General features: G+C 40.6%; 1 protein-coding gene across 1 annotated transcript; it reads right to left on the minus strand.

Annotated features, from left to right (window-relative positions):
* Positions 1-4,348: 4,348 nt before the first annotated feature.
* TAL1 (TAL bHLH transcription factor 1, erythroid differentiation factor) lies at positions 4,349-18,058 on the minus strand. The gene is made up of 4 exons (XM_077278131.1): positions 17,954-18,058; positions 13,036-13,722; positions 9,844-9,938; positions 4,349-8,980 (listed from the first exon to the last, which is right to left on the minus strand). The coding sequence occupies exons 2-4, from the start codon at positions 13,650-13,652 to the stop codon at positions 8,559-8,561; spliced, it is 1,134 nt and encodes a 377-aa protein (XP_077134246.1). The 5' UTR covers positions 13,653-13,722; positions 17,954-18,058; the 3' UTR covers positions 4,349-8,558.
* Between the last annotated feature and the right edge of the window lie 3,606 nt (positions 18,059-21,664).

Genomic DNA, 21,664 nt, shown 5'->3' on the forward strand with positions numbered 1-21,664 from the left:
ATCCTGTGTTATCTACTGTACATAGAGGTGTTATCAGTCATTGTACAGGAGGAGGAGGTGAGCTGTGACATCACCTATTGTGAATGGTGTATCCTGTGTTATATGCTGTACATAGAGGTGTTATCAGTCATTGTACAGGAGGAGGAGGTGAGCTGTGACATCACCTATTGTGAATGGTGGATCCTGTGTTATCTACTGTATATAGAGGTGTTATCAGTCATTGTACAGGAGGAGGAGGTGAGTTGTGGCATCACCTATTGTGAATGGTGGATCCTGTGTTATCTACTGTATATAGAGGTGTTATCAGTCATTGTACAAGAGGAGGAGGTGAGCTGTGACATCACCTATTGTGTATGATGGATCCCGTGTTATCTACTGTATATAACGGTGTTATCAATCATTGTACAGGAGTAGGAGGTGAGCTGTGACATCACCTATTGTCAATGGTGGATCCTGTGTTATTTACTGTATATAGAGGAGTTACCAGTCATTGTACAGGAAGAGGAGGTGAGCTGTGACATCACCTATTGTGAATGGAGTATCCTGTGTTATCTGCTATATATAGAGGTGTTATCAGTCATGTTACAGGAGGAGGAGGAGGTGAGCTCTGACATCACCTATTGTGAATGGTGGATTCTCTGTTGTCTACTGTATATAGAGGTGTTATGAGTCATTGTACAGGAGGAGAAGGTGAGCTGTGACATCACCTGTTGTGAATGGTTGATACTGTGCTACCTACTGTACATAGAGGTGCTATCAGTCATTGTACAGGAGGAGGTGAGCTGTGACATCAGCTATTGTGAGTGGTGGATCCTGTGTTATCTACTGTATATAGAGGGGTTATCAGTCATTGTACAGGAGGAGGAGGTGCGCTGTGACATCACCTATTGTGAATGGTGGATCCTGTGTTATCTACTGTATATAGAGGTGTTATGAGTCATTGTACAGGAGGAGGTGAGCTGTGACATCAGTTATTGTGAATGGCGGATCCTGTGTTATATACTGTATATAGAGGTGTTATCAGTCATTGTACAGGAGGAGGAGGTGAGCTGTGACATCAGTTATTGTGTATGGTGGATCCTTTGTTATCTACTGTATATAGAGGTGTTAACAGTCATTGCACAGAAGGAGGAGGAGGTGAGCTGTGACATCACTTATTTTTAATGGTGGATTCAGCTTAAACTTTTATATAGCGGTACCAAAAATAACCACTATGTAAAAAATCACAAAGCTTCGACTTATCATTTACTTTTTTCTAAAGTCAGTTATTCTGGAGAGGAATAGGTTAACAGACGTTAATGGGGTACTTGTGTTTTACTACAAGAATCCACGTGAGTGGTTCACAAAGGGTCTCTCAGCTGAACATTTATTGGATGGTCCACATCTGCTGCATGGGAGGGCGCCGTTGATTTCCATGACACTTGCCAAAGCTCTTTAACTCCTATTTACAGACTTTGGCCATTCTCTTTTCAGACAGAGATGATCCCAACAGATGTCGAAAGAAAATCCTGCATCATTTATACAAGTTACACTAATGTACTGATATAAGGAAGGCAAAGAAACTTCATAGCCATATAGTGACATGACTGTGAGCAGACATTGCAATTTTAGATATGTTTTAACCTGAAGGTGGTTTGAAATAAGATTTTTTTTTTGTTCCAGAAACAGCGCCCTTCGTGCTCATAGGATGTGTCTGGTATTGCAGCTCATCAGAACTTGACCTATTTTTTAATCAGGTTTTAAGTTCATGTATTTTTTTTTTATTTTTGGCAATTACTTTTTTCATGTCACGATCTGTATTCAAAAAGTAAATTCGAAACGTTGCAAATTTTCACATTGGCCACTGGGGTTGTTTTAGACTCATTCCAGGAAGAGTTTTCAGCAGGCTCATTATCATCCCAGAGAGGATTACAATGGCAGGTAACATATCTGGTAATGCAGGATCCACCAATCACAATGGTCAATGTCACAGCTCACCTCCTCCCTTTTGCACACGCGCATTAGATGCTTCAGTACAAAAGGCAGGGTCTGAGTCAGTCTATTGCTGCTAATGTACATGTGAATTTCTTGAAAGAAAAGGACGTACGGGTGTAAAATAGCCCCAGTGGCCGGTGTGAAAATTGCAAGATTTTTTTTGCAATATTTTTAATACAGATTGTGATATAGAAAATAAAAAAATAAAACATTTACAACTAATTTTAAATGCCGTAATACATTTAATATGAAAACCATAGATCATTCTCTGATGACACATTCCTTTTAAATGTGGCAAACTGAAATAGATGAGGGAAAGCTAATTCCAGCTCAATAGACATGCAATCTTCTCTAATAGGTAAGTACAAAACAGAGGACGTACGATAAAATCTTCATGTTATCCTACGTCCTCTGTTTTGTACTTACTTATTAAATAAAGAATATTGCCCTTCCATCTAGCTGGATTTATCATTACCTCATCTATACTTCTACATTGTGGCATTAACGCTGTCAGTGCTCCGGATTGCAGTGGAAAAATACAACGGTGAGTTGGACTTTTTTTTTCAAAACTGCAATACCATACACGACCAATAAATGACAGTGGCGCCATTTCTTGAGAAGAAAAAGAAAACTTAAGGGTAACATCACACTAGCGTTCCTTTGTAGCAACAGAAAAACAGAACTCTAGCAAAGAAGCATCCGTCCTGTGATGGATATAAAAGGAGCCAAATGGACCAAATTCACAATAATTGGGTCCATTTGGACAGACCATCATTTTAAAGGGGGAAGCAAACACAGCATAATGCACTTTTTCTTCCAGCAAACACTGCGTATATAATTTATTCGATGCTCGAGTCCAGTGGGCGGTCCTATTCAGTGATTAACAGTCTTCCCTCTATGGCTGTCAGTTACTGAATAGGACCGCCTACTGGACTCCTAAGCATAGAAATGTAAATGATGACACTTTTTTTCCATAAAATCCATATACCTGCTCATAATGATCAGCTTGTTCATTATTACCCCTACTGAGACCCTGAAATATGTCCCAAAAAAATGAACTCTCCCCACCTCCTAGACCTTTGCAGTGAGCTGCACGGAAAATCTGCTGATGATAGATAAGGGCTGCGTGCTGCATGTGGCCATCTTGCAGGTTGCAACTTGATCTGTCTGAATCTGATACCATAAGGGTATCGCGTGTAATTTCAGCATCCTGGAATAGTGTGAACCCTTGGAATAACAAGCTGCTCCGGCCATAGGCACTAACAAGATTTAAAGGTCTGATTTATGGCCCTCCTCACGTGGACTGACAAAACTGTATGGAAACAGAATGACTGTTAAGAAGACCGTCACATCCCCATATAGTATTCATGTTATTAGCAACACTTCTGTCAATGTGCTGCCAGCAACATTGATTTTATTGTCCGCCTAATCACTGAGCAAAGAAGAGTTTTGCTTGTTTGCCAGCGGATCATTCACATATATACAATGATCAGCTCATATAAATGGTTCTTTTAAAAGCAGAGGAATGCGAGCAAAAAAACTACAAATGCGGTTCACTATTTAGCTTTGTTGTGTAGATTGGGACAATGACATCAGAGTCATCTCATTATTATTATATGGTTGTCCACTACTCTCACAAACTCTTCTCAATTTCCCCCATGTAAAATAATAGCAGCTATAGTCACCTCTGGTGAAGGCACCATTCCAGCGATGTTGGCGCCTGCTTTTCCAGGGATTCACGTGACCTATCAATGTTAATGAGCCCTGCAGCCAATCACCGGACGCTTCACGCTCACTTTCTTCAGACGAAACTGACACTCGGATGAAGTCAGAGAGTAGCGGCACGCTCTCACTTCTTACGATTGTCAGTTTTGTCTGAAGGAAATGAGAGGGAGGCGGACGCTGATTGGCTGCAGGGCTTGCGTGACATAATAATGTCATGCAAGCCCCGAGAGAGCAGGCGCCAACATCGCGGGAATGCAGCCCGCAGCGGGGAGGAGTATAGCTGCTATTATTTTACATGGGGGAACTATGACAATTGAGAAAGGGTAGGACGAGTGGTGGACAACCCTTTTAATGTGCCGATGACAGATGAAAGCTATATTGTACTGCTGGAAAATGGAATAAGAACGCTACGTCGTCAGATACGGGCTTCGACGCAGCTCCTCTGCCTCTCTGTGGACATCACGCCATCTCTGCTCAGTTATTATAGCAGTTTATGGACACTTCTATCCAATAAGTCGCAAGTCATAAAGCACAAACACCCTTCTGTAATGTCTACGCAATCAACCCTGGAAGGATATATGTCCCTCCTTTATAGTATACCTTCATTTTCATGCAAATATCCTCCAGATACAACCAAAGAGACACACCATGCATTTGTAGAACTTTTTTTTATTTATTTAGGAATATCTTTAATATTACATCATATAACAAAAAAAAAAGTGTTTCTTTTATTCCTAAACAGCACGTAGACAGAATTGCCGAAACGGCGTTACATAGTTAACCTTTCCCCTGCTGGACATGTAGAGGAATGGTTAAATGGGTACCAGGCCTGGTTACTTACTTTCTGCAAGAAATAATAAAAAGAAAAAATGCAGAAAACAAACTTAAGACTTTACTCGAACAGTACGACATAAATGGAAAGTGCTGTCAATTTACAAAGAGGTTCGGTGCAAGCGAAGGAAAAGAGGGATAAAAATATATTTATATATCTATATATATATCTATGTACCTTTATGATAACAGGCGAGAACTCATGCGAACCTCAGAATGTTCATGTGTGATGTATAAAGGTCCATGTACCTTTAACACCCAGGACACTAGATCATGTCAGATCGATCCTGTGGATCTATGGATCTGTTATACCGGCAGTAGATTCATATATGGGAGAAAATTAATAATTTTTGAATTTATGGAATATTTCGGTTGGCAGTTTGCTTCCATTGCCATATATTGGTTGTACCTCCGACGTCCAATGAGGCCCGGTACTGGTGCGCCATACTCTCACACTCCATGATACAAGCAGTCCTGGGGCTCCTACTGGTGCCCCCCTACTATCCTAAAGGAGCATTATAATCCCCTCATATTGAAGGTTACACCCTATTAGCCCAACGAGAAGAGTAATGGGTCCATTTACAACTGCACCATTTAGGTAACTGCCTAGACCAGTGTTCCCCAAGTTCGGTCCCCAAAAGCCACCAACAGGTCATGTTTTCAGGATTTTCTTAGTATTGCCCAGGTGAGAATTCCATCATCTAGAAAGGCAACAATTCCATCACCTGGGCCATACTAAGGAAATCCTGAAAACACGACCTGTTGGTGGTTCTTGAGGACTGGAGTTGGGAACACTGGCCTAGACCATGACTATAGTATGTACCCCCCTCACGTACAAGGCATTTGTTGCCTACGAAAAATTGGAGCTACATTGAAGAGGTGCGATCTCATGTATCCGGTCTACAAGATGTCCGTCAGATACATACAGGATTAAAACACACAATTCTCTTGGGATCATAAAGTCGAGAAGGCTAGCCATTTTCATGAAAGTCATCTGAATCTGCTGATTGTGGTGGTCCCGGCTGACCATCTTATGAATGGTGACCTCCCAACTTTTCCCCAACAGATTATATTGGGGAAGAAGACGATCGGGCAGTTGGAATTTCAATTCCTGATCCTTTTTTTTCAGGGAAAATAAGCCGCTGCCAGAGAAAACACAAGAACACTCATCCATGCCCTCATTTATATGGAGGAGTCAGGTGCCGAACATTAGGAGTAAGCGGCCCCCAGACACCTTTGGCAGTGCCCTTTCCCTTAAAGAACACAACTATCAGGCATGTTGAAATCCACCATCCCGAACCTTTTCCTTCCCATTCAGGAAGAGTCAGGTGATACCTATAGACCATGTTCACACGTAGCATAAATGCCTTGTTTTTTTCTGCTGCTTTTTATTCACATGTTTTGCACGTGTCTGCACCAGAGCATTCAATAACTATTTTCTCTCATTATTGCTCTTATGCTGTCTTTTTTTCCCTTTATTTGAGGCATTTTTAGTTCAGGTTTAAAGCAGCTTTTAGTATAAAAAAAAGCTTTGCTTCTGCACTTAAAAACTCAAAATTTGTTTTTTGTTCCCAGACTCCTCATAGAAGCCTATAAGGAAAAAAAAGAAACAAAACTCGAACAGTGCTGCACTGTCTTTCCATGCACAGTTGGCATGAGTCTTCATAAAATTACAGCCACTTTTCTTGGACAGTATTTTTCTGCCTAGAAAAACGTAGTGGAAAAAAACGCCGCAGTATTTACGCTATGTGTGAACACGGCTTTAGACCCCATTTTTTGACTAAATCATTGGGTTCAGCTGACATTAATCCATTGTGTAAGTCCAGACGCAATCACCTGTCCTGTGCTGATTGAGATCTCTGATGGGTTTTTTTTATCACCGATGGAGAAAGTGACTCAAAATCATATTTTATCTGTATAAGGAATGGACTGCCATTGCAAGTATCATAGGCCCGCCTATCAGGAAGGTGTGAGGATCAGTAACACGGTGTAATCTAGAAGACTAAATCACATATTAGGTTTGGGGGTTGTTTGGGTAATGGGCCTGGTTTACATATTAGACCTTCAAGCCACTAGGCCTCAAATTGAGTTGTTGCCACAGCAACCAATGAGGATTGCAGGAAAGTGAGAACATGAAGACATATGATTGGTTGCTATGGGTAACACATCTACCTGTGTTGGTTTTTTTTCTACACTTAGCCTAAAATGTAATATGGCAGAATCTGATTATTTGCTATAGGAGTTTTAAAAAACAGCCATGAGCAGAATTTTTAAAACAAGAAAGCCTGTATAACCAGGGCAAAACTACTATGAATGCAGGCGCAGAAGTCACGCCAGGCCCTGATAGACCCAAATTCCCTTCTACAACTTAATACCCCAGTATTATAAGTGGCACATGGTAGGTGGCCTTGTTACCGATTTTACGTTAGGGCCCAATAAGTACAAGTTATCATGGATGCAAAAACCCATGATACAGGGGTAGAGCTATATTTGGTGAATATGTTGCAGTTGCACTTGGGTCCAGGGGCCCACGATAGTTGGGAACCTTATTAAAGACCCATGATAGTTGGGAACCCTATTAAAGACCCATGGTCATTAGGATCCGTAATAAAGACCAATGATAGTTAGAAACCCTATTAAGAACCCATGAGAGTTGCGAGCACCTGTTAAAGACCCATGATTGTTGGTAGCCCCTATTAAAGAACTATGATAGTTGGGAGCCCCTATTAAAAAAAACATGCTTGTTGGGAGCACTATTAAAAACTCATGATAGTTGGGAGCCCTATTAAGAACCCATGATAGTTGGGAACCCTATTAAAAACCCATGATACTTGGGAACCCTATTAGAGACCCATGATAGTTGGGAACCCTATTAAAAACCCATGATAGTTGGGATCCCCTATTAAAGACCCATGATAGTTGGGAGCCCTATTAAAGGCCCATTATAGTTGGGAGACCCCAATTAAAGACCCATGTTAGTTGGGAGCCTCACAGTACTGTACAGTGCTGATAGTTGAAGGCCAGGAAGGAAATTTTGCATTGGGAACCATGAGCTTAAAATTTTACCGCTAGTTATTAAAATGGAAATGGGTTGCTAATAATGATTAATCAGATTATCATTGAGTTTTTAAATTGGAGACCTATAGATCCATACATTTATTCTTTATCCATGTCTATATATTATTACTCTGAGATCTCATCCTTAAAAATGCAAGACATTCTGCCCCACTTAAAGGCAGAGGGAAACAATGGTGTCTAAATCGAAAATCGACCAACCAATCAAACCTACCAAAAATCCTAAATGAATATAAGATATAACCCTAGATTTTAGTCACGTCATATACCATAATGTTGCCTTATTATAAATAGTCAAAATACTGCTGAAAACTGAACAATTCTGAAATAAATGTATATATTCATATCCATATACTGTACCTTATTCCTATTAGGTACCAATTTAAAAAACAAAAACAAAACAAAACAAAAGGAAACAAAAAACTCCAGGTCCCAAAACATGAGGCTGAGTCACCAGTCTTGCAATTTTTTTTAGAGTCCTTTCACTTGAATATTATCTTTTTTTCATTTGTAAATTAGCATCTGAAAAGTCAACGTTCTTCTCATTTGCTTGAAAAAATAGTATCATCTGTTAAATTAAAAATTTACTTTGCTCATTTCTTGGTTGAGTCATTAAATAGGGATGACCTAGCAGTAGAAGTTCTGGCCTGAATTTGTAGGAATAGCATGACCAGGATGCTACGCATTTTTCTTTATACGCCAAGCCATTTTTGAGAGGGAGAGAAGTAGAACATCAAGACTTCTTCGAGACATCCTTTTCCTTGTACCACAGTCCTCCGTTGTAGATGTGGCTTTGGTTTTCAGAATTTCGGGGGTGTTGCCAGAGTACCTTAAAGATATGCATTGTCTTGTTATCCCATGTATGAGTATAAGCACAGGAAATACAGAAAAAGGTCCAAAACCATGTGCCATAGTCAAGAGACAGCCAGTAGAGTCCCTTTTTCAGGGGGATGTCACCGTTGCCCATTGCTTTCTATAGGGAGCATGCCCTGGTGAAGGTTTCTGTTGTGTTTGGAGTCCATTGTGTCATGATCTTCCGTAAAGCTATCAGGACTCGGCACTCCATCTAAAGAGCTTCCACAGCTGGAGTTTGGAGACAACATGTCTTGCAGGAGATTTTGCTGGACCATACCATTATCTTTATTCATTTTGCTCCTTTGGTTGCCTTCTTCTTCTTGGTCGTCAAGAAGTTTAGCAAGGAAATTGATGTATTTCATGGCCAGACGTAAGATTTCATTTTTGCTCAGTTTCTTATCGGGAGGATGAGTTGGAATCAGTTTGCGGAGTTCAGCAAAAGCTCCGTTCACATTTTGCTGCCTCCATCTTTCCCGGCTGTTTGTGAAAATGCGTCGGACTACCTTTGTATGAGGACCTCCTACAAAACAAAAATGTAATAAAACAAAATATATTACATTACTGAACTGAAGGTGCTAAGTTTTCTCAAAACAATTTGTGCAAATAAGTAAAAAGTACATAACAAAACATAATCGAAAAAATCTGATTGGTTGCTATGGTTAGCATTGAAATTAGTCAACTGTCCAAAAATTATCCCAATAAATGTATGGCTATTGGCAAACAAATTTTTTTACTTTCTTTTGTAAAGTGGCAAAAAAAGAGTATCTCTCTATCTCAGAGGTGTCAAACTGCATTCCTCGAGGGCCGCCAACAGGTCATGTTTTCAGGATTTCCTTAGCATTCCACAAGGTGCTGGAATCATTCTGTGCAGGTGATTAAATTATCACCTGTGCAATACAAGGAAATCCTGAAAACATGACCTGTTGGCGGCCCTCGAGGAATGCAGTTTGACACCTCTGCTCTATCTGGAGGACCCAGCTGTTAATTATACTGACAGCTGCTTGATTTTCAATGAGAATTGTGCAATTCCTCATTTCTCCTCTGGGGATGCTGCAGAAAAAAATAAACACTTGCTGTTGAATTTTCTTGCAGATTATTGCTGCTTACTGGGGTTTTTAACAGCTGGACAGAAACTTATTGAGAAACTAGCAAATTGGGATTATTCAAAGTTAAAAACTGATTTTCATTTTAGGAATGTTAAAATAATGATTATATAGGGAGGTTGTAATTGTGTGTTCAGAATAAAATGAAATAATAATTTTTTTATATAGTAGCTGCAATAAGTGTTCTAGTGATGTTGGAAATTGGCAGAATAATATAAATAATGTGAACAAAAGAACTTAAGAAACAACGGTGAAATATTGTTAAAGGCTTTGGACTTACCCTCAGTAACTTCCACTTCGTATGGCCCGGAACGCCTCTTGACCCTTACATTATTATTGAACATTGGGAAGGTTTCCGTATCATCAAAATATCCACTGTAGAGACAATAATACACTCATTTATATTTTTTTCAAGGTGTAATTATACATAGAGCTGAATTTTACTCATTTGTGACCAGTCTTTAATGAGTTTAATAAAAAAAAACATGAAAATAGAGATTAATAATATAATTACAATCTTCAAATTGATTGATAAAAATGTAAAATATTATGGGAAAACTATAGAAATGACATTTTGTTAATGTGTACTCAGTTTTAGATTTTAAAATCAGCAATGTAGAATTGTTTTATATTTTTCTGAAATTTTTTAAACATCCCTAGCGAATTTGTCATAGGATAATATTAGAAAGCATCATAATGGCTATTTGGTATTTTTAAAGATTTACTTTTGGAATGTGGCATCAAATCATAATAGTTTGATTTATTTGGCATTAAGGAAAGAAGTAACAAAAATATGTAAAAAAAAAAAATACATTTACATAAATGAATACTGGGAATTGAGAGATTAAAATTAATGAATTAGAATAATAACAGCTCAGTATACAATATACATAATAAACCTACAATATATTCAACGCAATATCTATTTTTTTCTTCTATCCCCAACTATACTGCATGATAATTAAAAATATATATATATATATTTTATTATAATAATAATTGTTATTATTATTGTTAATATTATATATATATATATATATATATATATATATATATATATATATATATATAATCATGCAGTATAGTTGGGGATAGAAGAAAAAAAAAGATATTGTATATTGAATATATTTTAGGTTTATTATGTATCTTGTATACTGTGCTATTATTATAATTAAAAGCATGGAATGATATTATATTAATTTTAGTCTCTCTCTCTCTCTCTCTCTCTCTCTCTCTCTATATATAATTGAAACAAAACTAAGGGCAGTAAAGGTTGGATAATATTATCATTGCAGTGTATACTACTGATATGCATTGCATACTAGTATTGATATTGTATTATTATTTACGTATTTATTTTTCTTTTAGATTATTTTTTTTTCCATGATTTGTCTTAATATTACGAAATATAAAAAAAATCCCATTTTTATTTTTTTAAATTTTCAAATATATTTCATTATTTAATTCACTAACATTTCAAGTCACTACGAAGGACTCCTATTCTGAGTGAATAGAGGATAATTCTTTTTTAGGATATATTTGTGATATATGAAGCATTAAAGATATTTTTTCAGATAAAAAACAAAAGGGAAAATCAAAGGAAGTAATACAAAGATTCATTAAAGAAATGACAAGAAATGGGAAACAGGGCAGGAAATGGATACAGTTACAACAAGAGAGGAAGCAGTAGGCAGGATCTCTATGGGATGTTGATATACATCCATGCAAGGTTTTAGTTAAAAAAAAATACTTTAGCATGTATAGAATAAGGAACATGTAAAATTAATGATGCAAAGGAAGAAGAAAAATCCTTTTTCCTGCAAGATATTGATTATTGATCTGCTGCTTGATTTTTTTTTAATTAATGTGCATAACTATGGCCAGTTTTGTACAGTTCAAATCATATATTAAAGTGCATTGATTTAGATTGTGAGCCCCTATGGAGACAGCAATGATAATGTATATAAAGCGCTGCAGAATATGATGGCGCTATATAAGCAAAGCATCATAAATAATAGATAAATATTCTACATATTGGATTTCAGATTAATATATCTCCAATAATGTATACTCTGCCATAGGGGAATAGTTATAGGAAACCCCACATAAGAAGACACCAATGTTATAAAGGGCACCTGGTATTTGGGGGTCCCATTAGACATTTTGCATCAGGACCCTGGTGCTAGTCTATACTTGCTGCTCCCTAAGGTCATTGTGATCTTCACAGGTAATGTGAGAAATTCAATATACATCCATTAATTAACATTAGAGGTAATGATGATGTGTTGCTGCTATAGAAATAAGGATAAGATTAAATATTCAATAATGCATGAAAATACTCTGGCCAAGGCAGAATGGATTATTTACCCAGGACACATCACCCATAGAATGATAGTATATGTGTTGTGTGCATGTAACCGATGTCAGAGGTGCTGGATGTGATGGTCTCAGCAGGATGTGCAGAGATTTGCTGTGGGTTTGGTGGTTTTGGCTTTCCTCTTATATGCACCTTACCATGATGATCTGGAGGAGTAGAGGTTGTTGTCTGACCAGACAATAGAGAATCAGTGATGAAATAACCAGATTATCCTATGTTCTAATTGTGGAAGATTTGTCAATTCTGGTGCCTGGGAAAGTAGAGAAGCTAGCATGGCAACCAGGTATCAGCTACAAACCTGCAAGCTTATAAGGGGCACACATAGAATATTTTAGCATTGCTGCACAAACTATTTGGAATGTGCAGAATACAGAAGAATCCATCTGTATAAGTGCAATAAAGGATATTTCTACAAGGAGATGTGACCTATGTAGCTGCATAGTGAGAGGAGATCTCATGGGGCGAAGATCAATTTCAGGGCTCAGATCTGATAATCATGTAGTAGATTCTGTGATCTACATCGTGGTGTTCTGCAAGTGATCACTATATTCAATACATGACTTCACTTGTACAGTCTGCAGATCTTTGTACTAAGGAATAAGGATCACTTTTGATCGGATTTGACACATTAGGTATAGCTGCTATTGATTTAAATGTCCTGAATGCAATAATATTTCAGTTTGCTGGATGCTCTGCAGATGAGATGCTCTGCGGGTGAGATGCTCTGCGGGTGAGATGCTCTGCAGGTGAATGCTCTGCGGGTGAGATGCTCTGCGGGTGAGATGCTCTGCGGGTGAGATGCTCTGCCCAGAAACTGTTGAGAAATGTATAATTCAGACAAAGGATTCTGCAGAGAGGGAGAATGTATTTCCATTTCAGTAAGATGCTCTGTGTGATGATGAGAAGGTGTGATGATGAATGGATAGTTCATTGCATACAAGTAAGAAGAAAGCACAGGACATTATTGGGATGTGCAGGGACAGTGGGTGGTGTGCAGTGATGCTGCAGATGACAGGTGCAGCGCTGGATGCAGACCCTCCAAGATCAGGACTCATAGGAGCTTAGTAAAAGAAATCACATATAACTGCTACCAACCTGTGTCCAGGGGTCAGTGGCTGACTCAGTCCATACAACATGGCTCTGCCAGCTGCTTGCAAGGGGAGAGTATCTGGAGGGCTCAGCTGCACCATTCGGGCTTCAGTGGTTTGCTCAGCTTGTGGTCCAGTCAGTGGAATCGGGGGTCTGCAGAGCTCTGTGGTGGCAGTAAGGGATGGTCCAGAGACTGGAAGAGGGGCTCTGCACAGCTCTGTGGTTGGAGTCAGGGGGGTCCTGCAGAGCTCAGTAGTTGCAGTCAGGGGGGCTCTGCAGAGCTCTGTTGCTGGAGTCAGAGGGGCTCTGCAGAGCTCAGTAGTTGCAGGCAGGGGTGCTCTGCACAGCTCTGTGGTTGGGGTGAGAGGGGCTCTGCACAGTTCGGTGGTCCTCAGGCTTTGCAGTCTCAGTCCTTGCTCTCTGGCCTTTATATTGGTGGATCCCTCCCCCCTCCTGAGCAGCTCAATCACCGGCACAGCTCTGGGGGGGGAGCTGGCGGCCGCCCCCTCTGTCACCCCGCTCAGCTCCACACCAGCGCTGCTCTCCGCCTCTGCTGCGTCTCCAGCAGGAGAGGCCACATCCTGAGGAGAGTCTCCCATGTCGGTGGACAACCTCTCCATCATCTTCAGGGACAGTGCAGGAAGAGGAGGACAGGCTTCATGCCACCACTGTCACCTCCCACTGAATCCCTACCTGCAGACATAGAGACATACAACCATGAGAGCAGTGATATCAGAGCCATCACCCAGCTCATCCACCCATCCATCATCCATCCATCCATCCACTGACCCATCCATCTATCCATCCACCCATCCATCCACTTATCCATCCATCCACCCATCCATCACCCAGCTCATCCACCCATCCATCATCCATTCATCCATCCATCCACAAACCCATCCATCTATCCATCCACCCATCCATCCATCCATCCACAAACCCATCCATCTATCTATCCACCCATCCATCCACTTATCCATCCACCCATCCATCCATCCACATACCCATCCATCTACCCATCCATCCACCCACCCATCCACCCATCCACCTATCCACCCACTCATCCACCCATCCATCCATCCACCCACTCATCCATCCACCCATCCACCCACTCATCCATCCACCCACTCATCCATCCACCCATCCATCCACCCACCCATCCACCTATCCACCCACTCATCCATCCACCCATCCACCTACCGATCCATCCATCCACCCACCCACAAGACGAGCAGCAAAAATCCGCATCTGCGAAATCATAATCCAGGCACCTACAAATATCTATAAGAACCAATCGCCAATCTGTGTCCATCCAGCAACATGGCATGTGGCTGTCAGGGCATCCAGGGAGTTGTAGTTCCACAATAGCTGCAACATTACTATAGCCATCAACATCATCATCATCATCTTCATCATCATCACTATGCTGATAATCATGGTAACAATCTTCTTCATGCCCAAAATGTACACAGCGCATTCTCCAAATACTCATTCTCAGTTATAGAGGGTCAGTGTAGATTAACTGCATGGCAATATGTGGGGTCAAATGGAAGCAGATCATTCACTGCTAATGCAAGTCTGTCTATGAAGTTCTGTTTGTCAGCTCAAGGGTTAACAAGCGAAAGGAAGACACTAAATTTAAAGCATATGTTACCACAATAAACATATTGGATTATTGGTATTATCCTTATTATTTTTTTAATAATGTTGTGAGTAGTAATAATAATAATATTCACAACAAAATATATAAGAATAATAACAATAACAGCAAGAATAATAATACAAAACAATATCCATTATTGCTATTATTATTAACTATAATAATAATGTAAACATTTTAGACAAATTCAGGAAAAATTGTAGTTTTAGTTATTGTTCTTCTCATTTCCTACACTTAATAGGTATTAATTATGGTCATTATAGAGATGATGATGAAGAGGAGGATGATAATAATAATTCCTTTTTAATATCACATCTAATCTCTATGATGTTATGTATAATAATACTGTGACATAATCCACTAAAACAACAAATGAGGATAATCATTTTAAGCAGAGTCCCCTCTCCTTATATATTTATGGGGTTGGGACTAAATACATTTGGTAATCCGCATTGTGTCAGGGTATTTTTTTGAAATAGCAGAGAAAAGTGGCACATAGAGTGATGACGAAAACCCATTATTCTATTACTGTTTATGTTATTATTACTAGATTCTTCCCTGAATATATATATATATTATATATATATATATATATATATATATATATATATATATATAATGATAATAATAACAGTAAAATATATATATATATATATATATATATATATATATATATATATATATATATATATATATATCGGAGAGGAATATAATAATAACAACAATAATACAGTATATATATATATATATATATATATATATATATATATATATATATATATATATATATATATATATATATATCTCAGAGAGTAAAATAATAATAGATGTGTGAGAAATTGTCCATGACACACTCCCAATATACTCTGCACCCTGTGATGCTCTCACAATACAGTCACATTTGCTATTATATTATCCTGCTGTTATTACATCTTATTATATTTGAGAGAAAAAAAACGAAAGAAAAAAAAGAACAAAAAAATGCCAGCTCCATGGATGTATGCACCTATACAATTGTCATATTCTAGGTAATCACTCGCGTTTATATTTGCAGTTGTATTTTTCCTGCTCATTATCATCTCTCCATTATAAAAAAAAAAATGGAACGTTCCCTTTTTAGTCTTTTCATGATTTTATCTTTCTGATTTCTGGCACATTTTCTCAAAATGTAATTCCCAATCTCCAGGCAAATTAGTAGTAATGATATCCGTGACGTGGAGCGGAGGGGGTTAACCCAACATGACAAAGACACACCCTTTGTGGTCTGCAGCATATAGATCTATATGTGGCTGCCTTTGTAATTCTGCAGACTGACACTATAGCAATAATATAGAACGTTCTATGCTTTGTATGCGGGTTCGTTTCTGTGTGTTTCTGCATTTCTAGGTGTTGTATATGTGTATATGTGTCATTGTGTATGGACTAGTCTATTGTGTCTATTTAGCTGTGTGTATGCTTCCATGTGGATGTAGTGTTTATGCTGATATGTTTGTGTTTAGCTTTATATATATATATATATATATATATATATATATATATATATATATATATATATATATTTATTTATGTTTATCTAGGCGTTTAGCATGTTTTATGCCTGTATGCTTAGATGATTAGATGTATGTACTGTTCGATTATTTGTATTTTTTGTGTGTGTGTGTTTATATGTTGATGTGTATGTAGAGTTTAATGTGTTTTGTGCACACGTTATTGTGTATATCGGTGTGTTTGAGTTATTTTATGTGCATTTATGTACTGTATGCGGTTTTTTTTCTCTGCCACTGTTACAAGAATCCTCCATACTTTCCATCTAAAATGGTATTTCTTTCCCCCACAAGCAGCAGGACAGATGGATCCATCTGTGTTACCGGGGAGATCACTGTATCCCTGTGTGCTTTATAGCCCAGTATATAAAATCCAGAAGCTGTAGCCTTTATCTCTTCCAGTAATGCCCCCTAGTCTCATCATCACCCCCAACAATAATATATCGGTGCACAGCACTGTGCCTACAATCATCCATAATAACATGATACACAATGTAGAATAAAAAAAAATCAGTACACAGCACCCCCCCGACTGCACCAGCACCCCCCGACTACCATCCAAATAACGTCATAATAATAACATTAATAACGACATAGTAACATAACAATACCCTGAATGCTGATAACAATGTGATCATAGTAATACAATAAAACACGACTTCTACAATAATAACGATATGTGTGTGCGTATATCAATTTTTTTATTTTTTAAATAAATATATGTATATATATTTATATATATATATATATATATATATATATATATATATATGTATATATATATAAATATATACATATATATATATATATATATATATATATATATATATATATATATATATACACAAAAATATTCGGAACTGAGAGTCCTCAGTGGTTGATACATTTTAATGGCTAACTGACAAGATGATATATATCTTTCCTGTATAATATATATATATATATACACGTGTGATGCACATAGTATACATAAGTTATACATTGATCAAATTATCCGGATTTTATTATTTTCTGTACAGATTTTTTGTAAACGAATGTGATAAGCATAAAAATATGATTAGACAAGATATTTTTTCGTTTATTATTGTATTATTTTCAGTAGATATTTTATATATGTTTATAAATGTATTATATATATATATATATATATATATATATATATATATATATATATATATATATATATTTCTAAATCTGTTTCATATATATAATGAAAACAATACAATAATAATATACACACAGACAATATGGCAGCATGATCTCTGTGCAATGTCTCGGTAATCCCACCCGACATCGGGCTGCTCGGTAACACATCGGTGAGTCGGATCTGGCCGATGTGGAAGGATTTGCTGACGATACGATCATCGGATGAGACAACAATTACATCATCGTTCGCCCCCAATATTACAGGTGGGGGGAAGAGAAATTTACAAAGACGATAAGGACTAAAAAAAGAAGAAGAAGGGGCAAAACAATGCAGCTGTGGGGGCTGCCATCTCCAGCCCTGGACACTCGTGTAGACCCCGCCATATACGTGCACCCCCATATATCATCACACCCCCATATATCATCACACCCCTGGTTATTCTCTGCACCCCATCCTGTCATTATCCCACCATTAGCAGCATAGTAAGGTACAATCCCCCTCCCCATGTAATAACATACGATCCCCCCTTCCTGGCTGTATGGGGGACCCCCTGCACCTCCAGCGTGGACTCACCGGCCGCCTTCCAGGAGCAGCAGTGAGTGTGGGCGCCATGTTGTGGCCTGGCTGCAGTGCTGGGGTGTAGTGAGGGGAGTCGCCGGGGCTGCTGGCTCTGCACTCGCTTCCTATTTAGTATGGAGAGAGGAACACTAGAGCAATGTGTCCAGGAGAGATAAGGCTGCCAGCAGCGGCCAGCCTGCCCTGATAAGCCCCCAGCCCACCATTATCACACCACTCATTAGTATTAGGGGGCCATGGTATCCAGGGAAGGAGGAGAATATGTGTGTATATATGTGTGTATGTGTACATTTGCATGTACCCGTATATATACATATATATATGCAAATTTACACATACACACATAGATACATACATATATACACACATACAAGTATACACATACATACATATATATATACACAAACATACAAATATGCACAATTATATACATACATACATACACATATATACACATACATAGGATTCAAAGAAGCTTTATTGGCAGGACCAAATACACATCAGTTTTGCCAAAGCAAGTGTATGAAGGCAATAGGGATAGGGACTGTGGGGATGTTGGGTAGGAGCTGTAGGGGAGGTGGATGTGGGCAGATCCAGGGTGGAGGCTATAGTCCATGGCATAGGGGAGGTGGATGGGGGCAGATCCAAGGTGGAGGCTATAGTCCATGGCATTGGGGAGGTGGATGGGGGCAGATCCAGGGTGGAGGCTATAGTCCATGGCATAGGGAAGGTGGATGGGGGCAGATCCAGGGTGGAGGCTATAGTCCATGGCATTGGGGAGGTGGATGGGGGCAGATCCAGGGTGGAGGCTATAGTCCATGGCATAGGGAAGGTGGATGGGGGCAGATCCAGGGTAGGGGCTATAGTCCATGGCATTGGGGAGGTGGATGGGGGCAGATCCAGGGTGGAGGCTATAGTCCATGGCATAGGGAAGGTGGATGGGGGCAGATCCAGGGTAGGGGCTATAGTCCATGGCATTGGGGAGGTGGATGGGGGCAGATCCAGGGTGGAGGCTATAGTCCATGGCATTGGGGAGGTGGATGGGGGCAGATCCAGGGTGGAGGCTATAGTCCATGGCATAGGGAAGGTGGATGGGGGCAGATCCAGGGTAGGGGCTATAGTCCATGGCATTGGGGAGGTGGATGGGGGCAGATCCAGGGTGGAGGCTATAGTCCATGGCATTGGGGAGGTGGATGTGGGCAGATCCAGGGTGGAGGCTATAGTCCATGGCATTGGGAAGGTGGATGGGGGCAGATCCAGGGTGGAGGCTATAGTCCATGGCATTGGGGAGGTGGATGGGGGCAGATCCAGGGTGGAGGCTATAGTCCATGGCATAGGGAAGGTGGATGGGGGCAGATCCAGGGTAGGGGCTATAGTCCATGGCATTGGGGAGGTGGATGGGGGCAGATCCAGGGTGGAGGCTATAGTCCATGGCATTGGGGAGGTGGATGGGGGCAGATCCAGGGTGGAGGCTATAGTCCATGGCATAGGGAAGGTGGATGGGGGCAGATCCAGGGTAGGGGCTATAGTCCATGGCATTGGGGAGGTGGATGGGGGCAGATCCAGGGTGGAGGCTATAGTCCATGGCATTGGGGAGGTGGATGGGGGCAGATCCAGGGTGGAGGCTATAGTCCATGGCATTGGGAAGGTGGATGGGGGCAGATCCAGGGTGGAGGCTATAGTCCATGGCATTGGGGAGGTGGATGGGGGCAGATCCAGGGTGGGGGCTATAGTCCATGGCATAGGGAAGGTGGATGGGGGCAGATCCAGGGTGGAGGCTATAGTCCATGGCATCATAGTTCTCTTTCTCGCAGTCTATGACATTCGCTCACATACCGCGCTGCTATCTCCACTGCTCTCTCTTCTTCTCCCAGCAGGATATACACTCACTGGCCACTTTATTAGGTACACCTGTCCAACTTCTTGTTAACACTTAATTTCTAATCAGCCAATCACATGGCGGCAACTCAGTGCATTTAGGCATGTAGACATGGTCAAGACAATCTCCTGCAGTTCAAACCGAGCATCAGTATGGGGAAGAAAGGTGATTTGAGTGCCTTTGAACGTGGCATGGTTGTTGGTGCCAGAAGGGCTGGTCCGAGTATTTCAGAAACTGCTGATCTACTGGGATTTTCACGCACAACCATCTCTAGGGTTTACAGAGAATGGTCCGAAAAAGAAAAAAAATCCAGTGAGCGGCAGTTCTGTGGGCGGAAATGCCTTGTTGATGCCAGAGGTCAGAGGAGAATGGGCAGACTGGTTCGAGCTGATAGAAAGGCAACAGTGACTCAAATCGCCACCCGTTACAACCAAGGTAGGCCTAAGAGCATCTCTGAACGCACAGTGCGTCGAACTTTGAGGCAGATGGGCTACAGCAGCAGAAGACCACACCGAGTACCACTCCTTTCAGCTAAGAACAGGAAACTGAGGCTACAATTTGTACAAGCTCATCGAAATTGGACAGTAGAAGATTGGAAAAACGTTGCTTGGTCTGATGAGTCTCGATTTCTGCTGCGACATTCGGATGGTAGGGTCAGAATTTGGCGTAAACAACATGAAAGCATGGATCCATCCTGCCTTGTATGGAGCATCTTTGGGATGTGCAGCCGACAAATCTGCGGCAACTGTGTGATGCCATCATGTCAATATGGACCAAAATCTCTGAGGAATGCTTCCAGCACCTTGTTGAATCTATGCCACGAAGAATTGAGGCAGTTCTGAAGGCAAAAGGGGGTCCAACCCGTTACTAGCATGGTGTACCTAATAAAGTGGCCGGTGAGTGTATGTCTTCTCTTCCTCCTTCATGGTGATGAAGTCCGGGAAGAGATGTGAGAGTCTCCTGAAGTGAGTGTCCCTCACTGCTGAGTATTTGGAGCAGTGTAGCAGGAAGTGGGTTTCGTCCTCTATGGCCTCCTGATCACAGTGTTGTCACAGTCTTTCCTCCCTGGGCTTGTAGTTCTGCCTGTGTCGGCCACATTCGATGGCCAGACTGTGGGCACTGAGTCTATATCGGCTCAGGATCTTGCGATCTCTGGGGTCCGGGAGTTTCTCCAGATATGGGGCCAGTCTGTAGTCTCTCTGTAGGCTCCGGTACATGATCAGTTTCGGTGAGTTGTTGATATCATTCTTCCAGTCACTGACATACCTCTCCTGGCCTTCTTCTGCCATCTTCCTGATTCCGGCTTTTGTCAGGTTGTTGTGATTGGTGTTCTGGTCCGGTTGGGTTTGGCTGGGCTGTTCCGAGGGTTCTGGTTTTTCTGTTTCACCTACATGTATCAGGGCTTTATGGTGGTGGGAGCTTGGATTGCTCCTATGCAGGTGAGCCCGGAATGACAGCACCCTCTTTAGAATTGTTAGGTGCAGAGGGAATCTGCCCAGCTCGACCCGACAAGCACTGTTGGAGGTGCTCCGATGGACCTGGAGAAGGTGCTTGCAGAATTCCAGGTGGAATATTTCAGTTGGACTGGCATCCCACCTTGACCAGTCTGGGTAGGTGTGAGGACCCCAGACTTCGCTGCCATACAGGAGGATTGGGGCTATGATGGAGTCGAAGATTTTTAGCCAGACCCTCACTGGTGGCTTCAGATGGTAGAGTTTCCTTTGGATGGCATAGAAGGTTTTGCAGGCCTTGTCTTTCAGGGTCTTTATGGCTTGTTTGAAGCTCCCTGACCGGTGAATCTCTAGGCCCAGGTAGGTATATTTGTCCGT

This window comes from Ranitomeya variabilis, chromosome 8, assembly GCF_051348905.1.
Source record: "Ranitomeya variabilis isolate aRanVar5 chromosome 8, aRanVar5.hap1, whole genome shotgun sequence".
NCBI lineage: Eukaryota > Metazoa > Chordata > Amphibia > Anura > Dendrobatidae > Ranitomeya > Ranitomeya variabilis.

Coding starts and splice junctions, on each gene's coding strand:
- TAL1 (XM_077278131.1), bottom strand. CDS start 13,652: ATGATGGAGAGGTTGTCCACCGACATGGGAGACTCTCCTCAGGATGTG. Junction 9,939..13,035: donor CCACTGACCCCTGGACACAG/GTTGGTAGCAGT, acceptor TTGTCTCTACAG/TGGATATTTTGATGATACGG. Junction 8,981..9,843: donor CGAAGTGGAAGTTACTGAGG/GTAAGTCCAAAG, acceptor TTTGTTTTGTAG/GAGGTCCTCATACAAAGGTA.